The sequence below is a fragment of the Zootoca vivipara genome, chromosome 6, assembly GCF_963506605.1.
Source record: "Zootoca vivipara chromosome 6, rZooViv1.1, whole genome shotgun sequence".
Classification (NCBI taxonomy): domain Eukaryota; kingdom Metazoa; phylum Chordata; class Lepidosauria; order Squamata; family Lacertidae; genus Zootoca; species Zootoca vivipara.
In genome coordinates this window covers 79237613-79251560 of record NC_083281.1, presented here as the reverse complement: position 1 = coordinate 79251560, position 13948 = coordinate 79237613, and the positions used below count along the sequence as shown (strand labels likewise).

General features: G+C 45.2%; 1 protein-coding gene across 4 annotated transcripts in view; it reads right to left on the bottom strand.

Moving 5' to 3' along the window:
- MORN1 (MORN repeat containing 1) overlaps positions 1–13948 on the bottom strand; it is a 116562-nt gene that overhangs the window by 71089 nt on the left and 31525 nt on the right. For all 4 annotated transcript variants that reach the window (XM_035119527.2, XM_035119528.2, XM_060276186.1 and 1 more), the window contains 4 exons: positions 11781–11877; positions 10061–10171; positions 6202–6325; positions 3156–3346 (listed from right to left, as the gene is read on the bottom strand). In XM_035119527.2, the coding sequence (XP_034975418.2) occupies positions 3156–3346; positions 6202–6325; positions 10061–10171; positions 11781–11877 (523 nt within the window). The remainder of the gene's footprint in view (positions 1–3155; positions 3347–6201; positions 6326–10060; positions 10172–11780; positions 11878–13948) is intronic.

Below are 13948 nucleotides of genomic sequence, written 5' to 3'. Positions count from 1 at the left end.
TCGCAGGGCTGTTGTGAGAATAACATGAGATACTTCCTATGCACACTGCCCTAAGCATCTTAGAGGAAGGGTAAGATACAAATGTAACAGGGACCCTACAGACTGGTGGGTGTCCCCCCCCCCCGGTGTATTCTAAGACATGTCATTAATGCAATAAAAGTGCATTAGTGATGAATTTCTAATGGACCATCCACACATCATTCTGCTTTGTTAGCTGTTCTGTGAGGCTGCCCCAATGTTACTGCATTACAGCTACCCAGAAAGGCAACTTTTGCACTAAAGGTAAAGGGACCCCTGACCATTAGGTCCAGTCGTGACCGACTCTGGGGTTGCGCGCTCATCTAGCATTATTAGCCGAGGGAGCTGGCGTATAGCTTCCAGGTCATGTGGCCAGCATGACAAAGCCGCTTCTGGTGAACCAGAGCAGCACATGGAAACGCCGTTTACCTTCCCGCTGTAGCGGTTCCTATTCATCTACTTGCATTTTGACGTGCTTTCGAACTGCTAGGTTGGCAGGAACTGCTAGGTTGGCAGCACTACAGCACAACAAAAGCAGGACAAAAAATAAACCGATACATTTGTGGTATAAGAAGTTACAGGATTTCGGGAGTCAATTAATGGGCATGCACTGATTGGAAAGAGAGGGGTATATCAACCCACAAACGTTTGGAAGTACAAACAGTGCTGAAAGTTGGATCATATATAACTGGACTGATGCCATCATGAACACAAATCATCATGAATGCACAATATAAAGGACATCGGAGGGGGCCATAGATAGACCAGGTTTTGCACCTCCAGCAGCTGCAGGAGTGGCTGTGGCAAGGCTACTTCTCCCAGTCTAGCCTGGTAGGCAAACCACATCCATTCCTAATGAAGCCAGGTCTTGCAATGGCTACACGTGCCTTAGTAACATACAAACCAAATTATTGTACTGTGCTCAATGTGGGGCAAATTTGGATGAGTCTCGGGAAACTTTAGCTGAGACAGTTTGTGGCAACGAGAGTGTTGGTGGGTCCTCAACCATGGAAGCACTTGACATCCTTATTTACAACAGCTGTTCTGGCTTCCCAGAAATAACGTTAGAATAGCCCTGACGGATCAGACCAAAGGCCCACCAAATCCCACCATCCTGTTCTCCCATTGGCCAACCAGGTACCCCAATGGGAATCCTGAAAGCGGGACCTGAGCGCAACAGCACCCTCCCCACTTGTGATTCACAGCAACTGGTAATCAGAGGCATATTGACAATGGAGGTAGCCACTGTGACTGGCAGCCATCCAAACCATGGTACAGGCATGGCTGGTTAGGACACAGGAGAAGGCTTTCTCGAAGGTTGCTACAGAACTCCCCACCAAATTTCAGGCAGTGAAACTCATGAGTTTCTAATGTATTCTGTAATTTATTTATTTTATTTGTATGCCACCCTTAGTGACACAAGCATAGAGGGAGGGTGTGGAGGAGGGCTCTTACATATTTTCTTAAATAAATTTGATTTGCAAATGGTACAGTGCATGGGAGAGAGGAATGGAAAAGCCAAGCATCCTATCCTGAGCGCCTTGCACAAAGCAGTAAATAAAGAGATAAATTAAAAACTAAAATGGATAATGATGAGTGCCTGAAAGATCTGCACTGCTCCATACTGGATCCTATATTGCCACATCATCTCAGTGTGACGATACTGATACTGGTGTTCAGAAAGAGCTTTTGTTTTGTACGTCATGTTGTTTCCCTATGTGTGAAGCGGATGTCTCCTGTTTTTAATTTCTCTTCTGATACAAGTGTTGGGATTAGTGCCCCTAATCCACAGATCTTTGTATACATCCATAGCAGGCTGTAAACACTCAGCTGAACACCAGAACAGGGAGGACTGTAGGAAACTTTCTTATACCAAGTCAAACTCTTCATCTAGTATTGGCTGCTCTGACTGGCAGCAGCAATCTGGTATCTCAGGCAGGGGTCTTTCCCACCATCTGCTACCTGAGGTTTTCAAAACTGGATATGCTAGGTAAACCTGCCTTCTGCAGGCAAAGTAGGTGCTCTAACACTGACTCACCTGAGCCAGACTGCTAGTCCACCCAGCGCAGAGGCCTTTTCCCATTACCTACTAATCTGGAGAGGGCAGGGATTAAACAGGTGACTTTTATCTTTGCAGAACATGTGCTCTTTTCCAGATGCTTACTTGCAGAACTGAGGTTTACCTGGGCAGCAAGGCCTAGAAAGTGGAATAAGTTTTGAAGGGGCTGAATGAATTCAAAATATTTGAGAAAGAATGCTTTAAATGTTCATTCTATTCCCCTCTTTTCTTTCATGGAACAGGTGGCAAAATATAAGTGGGGAAGCTGTTTTTATCATTAAAGCTTGCAAAGATGTATGGATGATATGCAATGCAGAGGAGCAGGGGAATCAAAGGGCTGTCTCCTAGTCCTACTCAATAGCAGACCCAGTGAAAGTGATGGGTCCACTTAGGACCATTCATTTTAATGGGCTTATTCTGAGTAGGACTTAGCTATAACTCAAAGGAAAACTGCTCTATTCGCTAATGACCTTCTTGCTTCCTTGTGTGCACATAACAGGGCTTTAAGCAGAATCTCTACCTTGGCCTCAGAGACAAAGCAATACATGCCTCCACTCCAAAAGGCAAACTGGTGCTTTCACTACATGCCTCCTCCTCCTCCTCCTCCTCCTCCTCCTCCTCCTCCTCCTCCTCCTCCTCCTCCTCCTCCTCCTCCTCCTCCTCCTCCTCCTCCTCCTCCCTGCAACACTGGCATACTTCCCAAGCAAAGGCAACATGAGAATGCCAATATGGTGTTACCGCTGAACACTTCCTGCCTAATTCATTTTTAACAGCATGTTTTGACTGATCAGAGAAGGAAAAACCCACCCAAAGAAGCTGCATAACAAGCAAAGGCTATTCTGTCTAATGCGGGGGGGGGGGGGGGAGAGAAACGTATTTTTTAAAATAAATCTATTCAAATTATTATGAGGAATGTCAATGACAAATCTCCTACAGCCTGCAAAATGCTTTTAAAGCTTCCCATTAGCATGACAAAAGCAGTCTCAAGTTGTTTCACTGAGGGGGTAGAAGATACCTTTTGTATCTCCCTTAACTGCAAAAGCCAAGCACTCAAGCTAAATCTATGATCTCTACTTACCATAGCGGTTGCTAAGGGCATCTCCTGCACCACCCAGGGGTTTTGATCCAGATTCTGGTTCTAAGGCACTTGGGAGTATTAGCAGTTCAAGCAGGGCAAGTTGATTTTCACCAACAGCAGGCAGGGCAGCTTGCGGCTTCTGGCTTCCAGACGTGACAGCCATCAAAGGATACTGAATATACTCAAATCCACTGCCAAAGGAAACAGGATTGGCATTATTTTGCACTGATAAGCTTCATAAACCTTAAAAGAAAGCAATCCAGAATTGATGTGGGATACACTATGAGGGCTGAACATGTGAAGTTCGTACAGAATCACATCACTGGTCCATGCTGGCCAACCATTCTGACAGGCAGTGGCTCTCCACAACGTCTCAGGCAAAAGTCTTTCTCAGCACACTGTCATTTTGTGATCCTTTTCATATGGGAGATGCCAGGAACTGAACTCAAGACCTTCTGCATGCCAAGCAGAAGGGCTTTATGACTCATCTAGGGCTCTTTTGGGTTAAAATATATGAAAGTTACAGGCCCAACTCTCTCTCTCTCTCTCTCTGCAGTTTGTCTGTCAGATTTGGAAAAGATGGCCTTTGGCCCTAGCTCTGTACATCAAGGTTGTTGGGATGACCTGCTTCTTGCTTGTTAGGTCTTGGTGACCTGCAGTACCAACTGCCAACAACTGCAACAGCCGTGTTAAATCCCCCCCACCAGCAGTTGCACAAATTCTTCCCTTCATTTTGATGGCGGTTTCTACTTAAATCGGCTGGAGTACAGCCTTTTTAGCCAGTGTTTTTAAAGTGCATTCCAAGCTGATGGCCTGCTGTTATTCTTACAGGGTGGAAAAGAGTGGAAAATACCTTTCTCCAATCTAAACTATGTGCCAGGCTTTCACAGGTTAGCAACCCAACTCTGTTTGAGTGCCCCAATATTAAAGAGTGCTACGACTCACAAAATCTGTATAGTGGCAGAAAAGTGTTATACACACTCAACAGAGGGAAATAACATACCAATCTAAGGTAATCCTAATTTATAAGTGATATTCAGGTGTTGTCTGGTGGGCAAGTACATATTAGAATCAGAGAAACATAAAGTTGTAGGGGATCTTGAAGGCCCTCTAGTCCAACTTCCCTGCCTGATGATGCAGGCCAGTTGTTCCTAAACCTTTTCCCTCATGGACCACATGAAAACTGATGAGCATGTGGGTGAGCCACCCAATGACTTTTCTGCCTGTTGCAGTGCAGGGGTCAACAACCTAAAGCCCATGGGGGTCCTTTAACTGGCCCATGGACCTCCTCCGCCCGCTCGGTTGGCTCCCATGCACCGTGCTAAACCGGCATGGAGCAGAGCAGGGACCTCCTTCCGCGACGCTGGCTGGCTTCCCATTGGCTGCAGAAAGCTCCTGCAGCCAATGGGAAGCTGCGCACACCTCCTCAGTGCCAGAAGGAGCGCCGAAAATAGCGTTTGCGCATGCAGGCGGCATGTGTGTGCACTCTGGCCCACCGCGGTGTCTGTGGGACCGTGAACCAGCCCAAGTCACAAAAACTTTGCCGACCCCTGCTGTAATGCACTGTGCTATATGCTGTATGAACTTTAATTGTATTTTTATTGCTTTCTTTATACCTTATACTGTACTGTATTTTATGGTATTACAATGCATACTGTACTGCATTACAGGTAAAGGTAAAGGATCCCTGAACAGTTAAGTCCAGTTGAATTCAACTATGGGGTACAGTGCTCATCTCTGCTTTCAGGCAGAGAGCTGGTGTTTGTCCACAGACAGCTTTTCCAGGTCATACGGTCAGCATGACTAAACCATTTCTAGCACATGAAACACTGTGACGGAGGCCAGAGCACAGAGAAACACCATTTAGCTTTCCGCTGCAGTGGTACCTATTTATCTACTCTTGGCAGTATGCTTTTGAAGTGCTAGGTTGGTAGGAGCTGGAACAAAGCAACAGGAGCTCACCCTGTCACGCAGATTCAAACGGCCGACCTTATGATAGGCAAGCCCAAGAGACTTGGTGGCAACATGGGAACCACAGTGCCACCCACATCCCTGCACTTCATTACAATTTATGTGGATTTCAAACTGTAGTGCCGTACAATAATGCCACCTGAAGGTTTTGGACCACTGGTGGTCCAGGGACCATAGTTTGGGAACCCCTGATGTAGGCAATCTACAGTTAGAGCATCCCCGATGGCAGTCCAGTCTCTGCTTGGAGGCCTCTGGCTTTGCCCAGCCTACCATGACATGGCTGAGATGGCAAGTGGCCCATCAAAAGAAATCAAAACACCAAAAGAGCACCAGATGCCAAGGAGTCCTGACATGTCCTGTGTTCCCAGGCTTGGTCCCCACTCCTAATTCTTGGCTGATTTGCCTTCTTCAGTTCCAACTCCTGGTGCCTGGCTCCAAACAGCTGCTCACAGCCCAGGCCTCAGAGGCCTCCTCAGCAGCTCACTAAGGATGGGGAAGACATTCTTTTTTACGCTATCCTTCCTAATTCACATTTCCCAAAACAACATGGGAACTAAAACATAGTCATCTTTCAAAATTTACACTTCTCCTAATTCTGAAATGCAGTTCTCCAACCAAAAAAAATGCATCCTAGAATGTGTATATAAGAGGGTGATGCGGATAAATGTGCATACATTAATGAAAGTAACATAAAGAATGCATGTTTGGGGGGGGGGATCAGGAGAAATGCACAAGGAACCGCTGACAAATTTTAATGAGTTAAAAAAAACAAAACCCCAAAACCCACAAACTGACGCAGAAATGTGGCATACAAACTTGAGATTGGAAAAATGAGAAACTGCGAGAAACAAAACTGACAAATTCATCCATTCCTATCAGTGTTCCACACGCCTTATCCCATGAATTTTAACCAGATCCAGCTAGTTGTTGAGGATTACTTGGGACCTGGAATGTGCTCAAGAGAAGCCAAAGCACGTCGAGGAAGCACTTTGAGCTGTTCAGCGTGTTGCTTCTCCATAACACGAGTCTAGGGTCACAAGAATGAACGGAATGAATTCTTCCCCATGTTACTTACAAAGAGCTTTTGATTGGCTGCCTCCCAGTTTGCTCAAGGAACTCATATGAATTGGTTTTTAAACTTTCAGAAAACTGGCCTGCTTGGATACCAGCACTGATCTCCAGCAGTCGACCACTCTCACCTATCAAGGAAAAAAGAGCAGAGGGCAAATAAAACGATTATTTAGTTATTTTCTCTGCAGGCACCTGCAGTGTTAACTGTTGATCTGCACACAGAACAGAGTGAGAAAGGGGACACCTGCATGTGTTTCATTTGGTGGTTCTGTCCTCTTTCCGCATTCACCTAGGAATCATTATTTTTAATCTGCGTGAACATTTGTATTTAAATATGTATTGTCATGAGTTTGGAGGGTCAGTGGGGATTATATCCTGGGTTCCTTCCAATTATAGAGGTCCTGTAAGCTGTGAGGGCAGAATGTGTAAGAGAAAGCCTGCCAAACCAGTTCCTTTGTCAAGAGAATGACTTTGGCTGGCTAGCACCATGATTTAACATATCAAAAGAAGTTGCTCTGTGCCATAGGAACAAATGGGTGGGCCTTTCTCCCACCCACCTCACTTGAGGTATGTAGGAGAACAATAGCCAAATTATTGTGTGTTTAAGCTGTAAGGGTGGCTGCTGAAAGCTGGAGAGAGAAACATGCCGACTCTGTACTGGACTTTGGGGGCTCCCCTGGAAACCAAATGGGGCAACCCAACCTGTTGGGATGCTAATGTTGTGAGTCCCTCCATCGTATGCTCAGGTTGCATATATCTGTATATATTGTACATATGTGACAAGCCACAAGAAAAACACAAGCACAACCCCACTCTCCCCACACACATATTCCTTCCGACAACCTATTGGCTATCCATTACTAGCCTTATCCTCTGTCACAGTAGGGCATGGGACCCAGGAGCTTGTGCCAAAGGCTTCACAGAAAAGGTGGGTTTTAGGAAGGAATTTGAAGGAAATAAGAGAAGTGGCATCATGTAGGTATTCTGGGAGGCTGTTCCAAGCATACAGGACAGAGAGAAAGGGTTGAGTCTTTTGAGGAATCAGCAGAGCTTTGAAGGGTGGTGGAGCTTGAGGAGCAAAGATCACTGGCACAGATGTATCAAGATCTAAGAGTGGAGTGATAAAAGATGGAGAAAAGGCAAGGAGGAAGAGCTCTTCCCAAGGCCCTGACCTTTCTCTGGCTCTAAAATTATCTTAAAGAGGGTGCCAGGGGAAGGGCTTTAGGACAGTGGTAGAGCAACTTCTTTGTATGCTGAAGGTGCGAGTTTCAATTCCTAGACTCTCTAGGAGGTAAGGCTGGGAATTATCCCTGCCTGAAAACCTGAAGAGTCAGTGTAGATAATACTTAGCTGGCCAGACCAATGGTCAGATGCAGTATAAGACAGCTTCCTATTAGCACTGAATATCAATCTGGGACAGCAAGGAGAGATGTCCGTAGCTGCCGGTGTTCACCAGGATGGTGGTGCTGAACTGATTCCATTCCAACAGTGGTACGTCAACTGAATCAGTAAGTATGCCTCGAAGGAAGGCCCACCTTCCACAGTAAGACTAAGCACGAAGGTTTAAGATCAACATCCTTGGGGAGGGAGCCTAGCTCAGTGGCTGAGCATCTCCAGTTGGAAAGACCAAACAACAGGTGGTGGAAATGTTCCCCTTTCAGACTAAGACCCAGGAACTTTCAGTTAGAATACTGGACAAGATTGACAAAATAGTCTAACCTGGTTTTAAGGCAGCTTCCTATGTTCCTGTGATGTCCCCCTTACTTCCTACAGGTGGCACTGTATTCGGCAAACTACTCTCTACGGCAGCTTCCTCTGTTCCCTAGGGAGGTCATTCTGCAGATGGAGTCTGAGATGGTCTTCTACCCGGTCACCTTTCACCTAACTTCAGATGGCATGAGGAATACAGAGAGTCTGAATGTGACCCCAAAGTTTGGGCAGGTTCACATGGCAGAGGATGGTAGCAAGGTCCAGTATGGTTTCAAACTGGATGGGGGACCATGTGTTGAGATTCCTGCATTTCGGGGGTGGAGGTGGGTTAGATGACCCTCTGGATCCCTTCCAACACTCCAATTCTATTTGTAGATGTCCCGCTGCTGAAGCCTTTGCCAGCCTTATGCCCTCCAGATGGCTTTGGACTAGCACTTCCATCAACCCCATTCTGCACTGCCGGGAATCAGGCTGGTGAAGGCTGCGCTATTGTAATAATTGTCCTGTTACTTCAGATTACCCATTAAGAAGAAAGAAGTAGGTGTTTTAATTCAAACTGTGATGCTAGGCACGAAGGTGGGCATACGTTCCAGACAATGCATTGTAACTTAGCACCCTTCCAGCTCTGAAAACACACATACACAAGCCCACAGTCAACAGAATTGTCATCATTTCTGGAAAATGTACTTAGTCATATTCATTTAATTACAATGTTCAGCAGGTGGCCTTTACTTCTTCAGAGTAATCCAAATCGGAAAGATACAAAGCACACAAATGATTTTTCTGTTGTTAACAGAAAGCCTCCCTCCTTCTCTCGCCCCCCACCTTTTTCTTTTTGGTCAGAGGTTCGTATTGAAAAGTTTTGCCTTTGTAATAGTCTGAAGCAATAAATGAGAACATACAAAGAGCTAAGATGCCAATAAAAACGAAAGAGAACTATGTGAATCAGAACTAAACATGGTTTTCTGGGACTAAGAGGCAAACGATAACATGAAGCTTGGCTGGAGAGGCCAAAGAACAAAAGCAACTGGAACAAAAAAAAGGGGGGAAGGAGGGGGGAGAGGAGTTTCTAATAAAGGGAGGTGTATTTTTGCTGATGAACAGTAGACATCATCATCACCATAAGCCTCTAAGATAAGTGATAAATGGGAACCAGTACTGTATTCATAAAAAGAGAATTAGCCTGAGCACATACACCATACATTTAAAGTACATTGCTTCCACCAAAGAATCATGGGAACTGTGGTTTACCCCTCACAGGGCTACAGTTTCCAGGAAACTTAACAAACAACAGTTCCTAGGATTCTTTTTGAGAAGTCATGAGCTTTAAATGCACAGTGCGTACACAGTCTCATAAGGGTTATCTTGGCCCTGAACCACCTAACCCTTAACAAGTGTGTCTGTGTATGGACATTACAACCCATATTGAATCCATCCACTGAGGAGGAGGGTTAGATCATCTCCACCATCTGCTGTGGTCATAAATCCCAGCAAAGTAACCCCAGGAACTGTAGTTCCCTGGGAGGGATTGGGGCTCATGCACAAAACTACAATTTTCAGGGTTCTTGGGTTGAAAGTCATGGCAATTAAACCAGTTGATATTTGCCCACATTTGTAGTGTAGATATGCCTCAAGACGAATTTTGACAGAATCTACACTTGAAAAGCTTTTCAGTTTACACATTTGTATTTTTAGATATCTACCCAGTCTCAACCTGCTTTCTGGTATGTTTGTGTGTGTGTGATTACAGTTTATGCAAAAGAAACAGTACGCAAACTGCCTTTCGATCCAAGGCCCTTTAAAAGCCTGATAACAAAATTTAACACAATTGTTATGCACTAGTATGTATGTCAGTACATGTACTATACTTTATAAACCGCTTAGAAGCCTATTTTGGCATTAAGCTGTACATAAATGATTAAATATCCCCATCATTCTTTTTTCCTTTTTAAAGTAAAGAATGCTGGGTCCTTGGTTTTTGGATTTCTGTTCAAGATTGTGATAAGTCTTTTACACAGCACAACATTGGGTTGTATCCCATGCTAGGTGTACTCAGAGCAGACCTACTGAAGTTAATGTCTAAGTTAGGTCCATTAATTTCAACAGGTCTACTCTGAGTAGAACTTACCTTAGTTAAATAAAAAAGTTCTTACTTTCACAAATCTCTCCTTTCTCGTTTTCCAGCTGGACTTGAAATGTATGGGAAGACCCTTGCACTATCTCAGTAACCTCTGGTCCCATAATCACAATCTTCTTTGCTTGTCCTGCAAACATTCAACATATCTCGGTTAGTCAGTTTGCTGAAAAACCAAACTGGGAGTGGTGTTCAACTTACCTTTTATTCAAAGTAGACTTACTGAAATTAATGGACCTAACTTAGTCATATTTATTCATTTCAATGTGTCTACTCTGAGTAAAATTTAGTTTACTACTACCCTGGAACACACATAGGCATAGGAAGCTGAAATCAGATCAGTGTGTTGTATCCAATTCTAGTCCTGCTGAGTAGATCCCTTGAAGTTAGCAGAAGTGACTAACTTAGGTTCATTCATTTCACTGGGGCAATGAGTATAACATAAATTGATACAACCCCTAGACTCTTGGTACATCGAGGTCAGTATTGGCTCTTCTGATCAGTGGTAGCTCTAGAGCAGGCATGTCAAACCTGCGGCCCTCCAGATGTTTTGGACTACAATTCCCATCTTCCCCAACCATTGGTCCTGCTAGCTAGGGATCATGGGAGTTGTAGGCCAAAACATCTGGAGGGCCGCAGGTTTGACATGCCTGCTCTAGAGGATCTGAGACAGAGGTCTTTGCCACCCTACCTGGAACTGGGAACCTTCTGCATACAAAGCATGTGATCTACCAGTGAGCTACCACTTTTCCCTGAGTGGTGGGGATGATTTCAGGATCACTTAGGATTCAGACCTAGGTTCAGTGAGCCCTTCAACCCTGAGTACAAGTTCATTCAACAGACCAGCACAATCTGAACCCCCCGCTTAGCCTCCCCATCAGCTGTGCCAGAATCCAGGTTGTGTTCTCTGGCTCAAGGCTTCCAAGGCGATGGGAATGTGCTGCTCTGCAAAGGGAGAATGCCAGGCAATTCATATCACGCCAGACCATTCTGGAGACTTCACCCTATAAGAGCTGACACTGGCCTTCTGCACCTGAAGAAGACCTGATCCTAAGAAGCCATGGTTGCTCCAATCTGAAACCCTGTAGTTCCCAATCCAAACTCCAGAATCCCTAACATTCATATAATACTGGAACCAATACTTTCATCCACCTCTCTCTTGAATTTAAATATGTGCACACATTATTCACACCCACTTGGAAGCCAGCACTTTTCCCACACATGCTGGTGGGGCAGAAGACAGGGAGACCAACAGTAGGTGGAGCCAGAGCCAATGACAGAGGCAGTGTCACCTCTTGGATTGGTTGTAAGGAAGAAGGCAGGCAGGTGGGAGCCAACTGAAGGTAGGTTGAGGTTGGTGAGGCAATGCCCCATATGCCATAATGGACAAGCCACCACTGGGCCAAACACCAATATAGCTACAGCACACAAATTATGCAGCAGGGAAAAGAGGAAGATTTCTTCAGAAACATTTTTTTTTAAAAAAATACCCCCCCCCCCCCCATGCAGCATTTTCATGTTGTGGCTTCTCATTCCATTCCATTAATGGATTTCTACCCCTCCTGCCAGAAGCCTCCATGCAAAGGGCTCACTAGTGCCTTTGCTCTTTATGAGTGGCACGTCCCAGGGATAAAAACGATGCCAGCACTGCGGCTCAACTGTATGCATCAATAGGCTGAAAGGAAGGGCATTATGCGGAAGTCTCATTACGAACCTGGTTGCATAATCAAAGTACATACCAACAGGGTAGCCATTGAGCCACAGTCCATCATAGATGACACCTGAACAATGGATTATAGAGCCCTGTCCGTTGAATGTGTCATTTCTCCACTGTCCCTTCAAATAGGAGAAAAAGAAAACAGAGAGAGAGAGAGAGAGAGAGAGAGAAGATATGCGTTGGTTTCAATTTTAGACTGCAACATGGGTGACTACAGAAAGAAGGGATTAAGCCAGGCGCAATAGCAGAGCGGGTGGCCCTTGGGGGCGTCTTTAGAAACACTATTCCAAAATTGATGTGAATGTGTGGAGGGTTAGAGGCAAGGCAGCAAGGACTGGGGGAGGGCAGTCAGAACAGCAGCCCAGGATTTCAGTATCATACCAGTGACCTGAAAACAGGCATTTTCTGCTATTGCCCCTGTACTATGGAATGCCCTTCCTTCTGCCACATGTGAAGCAGCAACCACCAGTAGCATCACATGTGTCCTTTTACCCAGCCTCTCCATGACCCGTAGGATTGAACCCTGATTTATGTGTTTGAATTTCTGTTTTGTTTCATGTGCTGTGCACTGCTTAGAATTTTTTAAATTCTTAGTTTATAAATGCTTTTAAAAAGGGACCCAGGTGGCGCTGTGGGTTAAATCACTGAGTCTAGGGCTTGCTGATCAGAAGGTCGGTGGTTCGAATCCCTGTGACGGGGTGAGCTCCCGTTGCTTGGTCCCAGCTCCTGCCAACCTAGCAGTTCGAAAGCAAGTCAAAATGCAAGTAAATAAATAGGAACCGCTACAGCGGGAAGGTAAACGGCATTTCCATGTGCTGCTCTGGTTTGCCAGAAGCGGCTTTGTCATGCTGGCCACATGACCTGGAAGCTATATGCCGGCTCCCTCGGCCAATAATGCGAGATGAGCGCGCAACCCCAGAGTCGGTCACGACTGGACCTAATGGTCAGGGGTCCCTTTACCTTCAAATGCTTTTAAATAAACAAAAATGGCCTGTAAACAGAACAGAGTTTGGGGAGAGTTGAGAGTTATGGACACCTCTGATAGCATAAACCTCCCCCTCCCCCCAATAACCTTTTTAAAAATGCATTCATGGTGATTTGTGCTTATGCTGGGATTGGGATGGTTATTTGTGATTCCCACATTCAATACCACCTGCACCCGCAAAAGTTTTGGGGTATTGCATATTGCTTTCATTCCGATCAGTGCATGTTCTGTAACTTCCTGCTGAAATCCTGTAAATGCTATGGCTGGCAGCCTCTGAAGGAAGATGAGATAGAACGGGAGGGAGAAGCAAACCACTGACTTTGGCTGCAATTTTGAGCACTTGAGCCTGTGCTCTTTCCTCCTCTCTCCCCTTCCTTTTTCCTCATGCAACATGTCTTTTTAGATTGTGAGCCTGAGAACAGGGGCCACCTGGGTACTGATGTTTGTAAGTCATACTGAGAGCCTTTTCAGCTAAAGGGCAAGATATAAATGCTATAAATAAAAAAAGGGAGACCAGAAAAAAACGACAACAAAAAAGTATGGCTTTTATGGTGATGGTGTCATCAGAGTAGGCTACTTCTGCATACAGATGCCCTGGAAACAAAACTTATTGTGTGGCTTATAGATAGTTGGCAAAAACCTTTCCCCCCTGAATTCCAGAATGTGTAATTTCTGGGTGCTGTTATGCTCTATTAGACTGTCCACCACACTGCCTTTTGATCCATTTTATTTATTGATATTATTTTATCAATAAAAGTGGGAGGGTTAAGACACTCGGAAGCAGCCTTGGAAGGCTTCTTTGGTGCCAGGCCATACAAATGCAGCCCCTGTTAACAATTAGTTGCTGACCAAGATCTTACAATTGGTGGGTCAGTGGCAAGAGAGCCAACAATGGCAAACAGTGCAAAGGGCTTGCAAGCGGGAGAGAGAGGTGTGCCAATGTGAGAATGTCAGGCGACATAATGCTGGGATACAAAAAGAAAGAAAGAAACCAACCAGGGCCAAACTGAAATGGGAGGTTGGCTTACAAAGGTAGTAACAAGGGAAGTAACAAGGCATCTACCAATCTGTGGCAGCCATCAGGGCAAGGCAAGACTCCGAGAACAAGCACTGACAAAAGACATAATTGTGGATGTATAGTTTTTTCAAAAACATTGGAAGGAAGTGAGGGGATATAAGTTGGTGTGGATTTTTGTCTTGTGGGC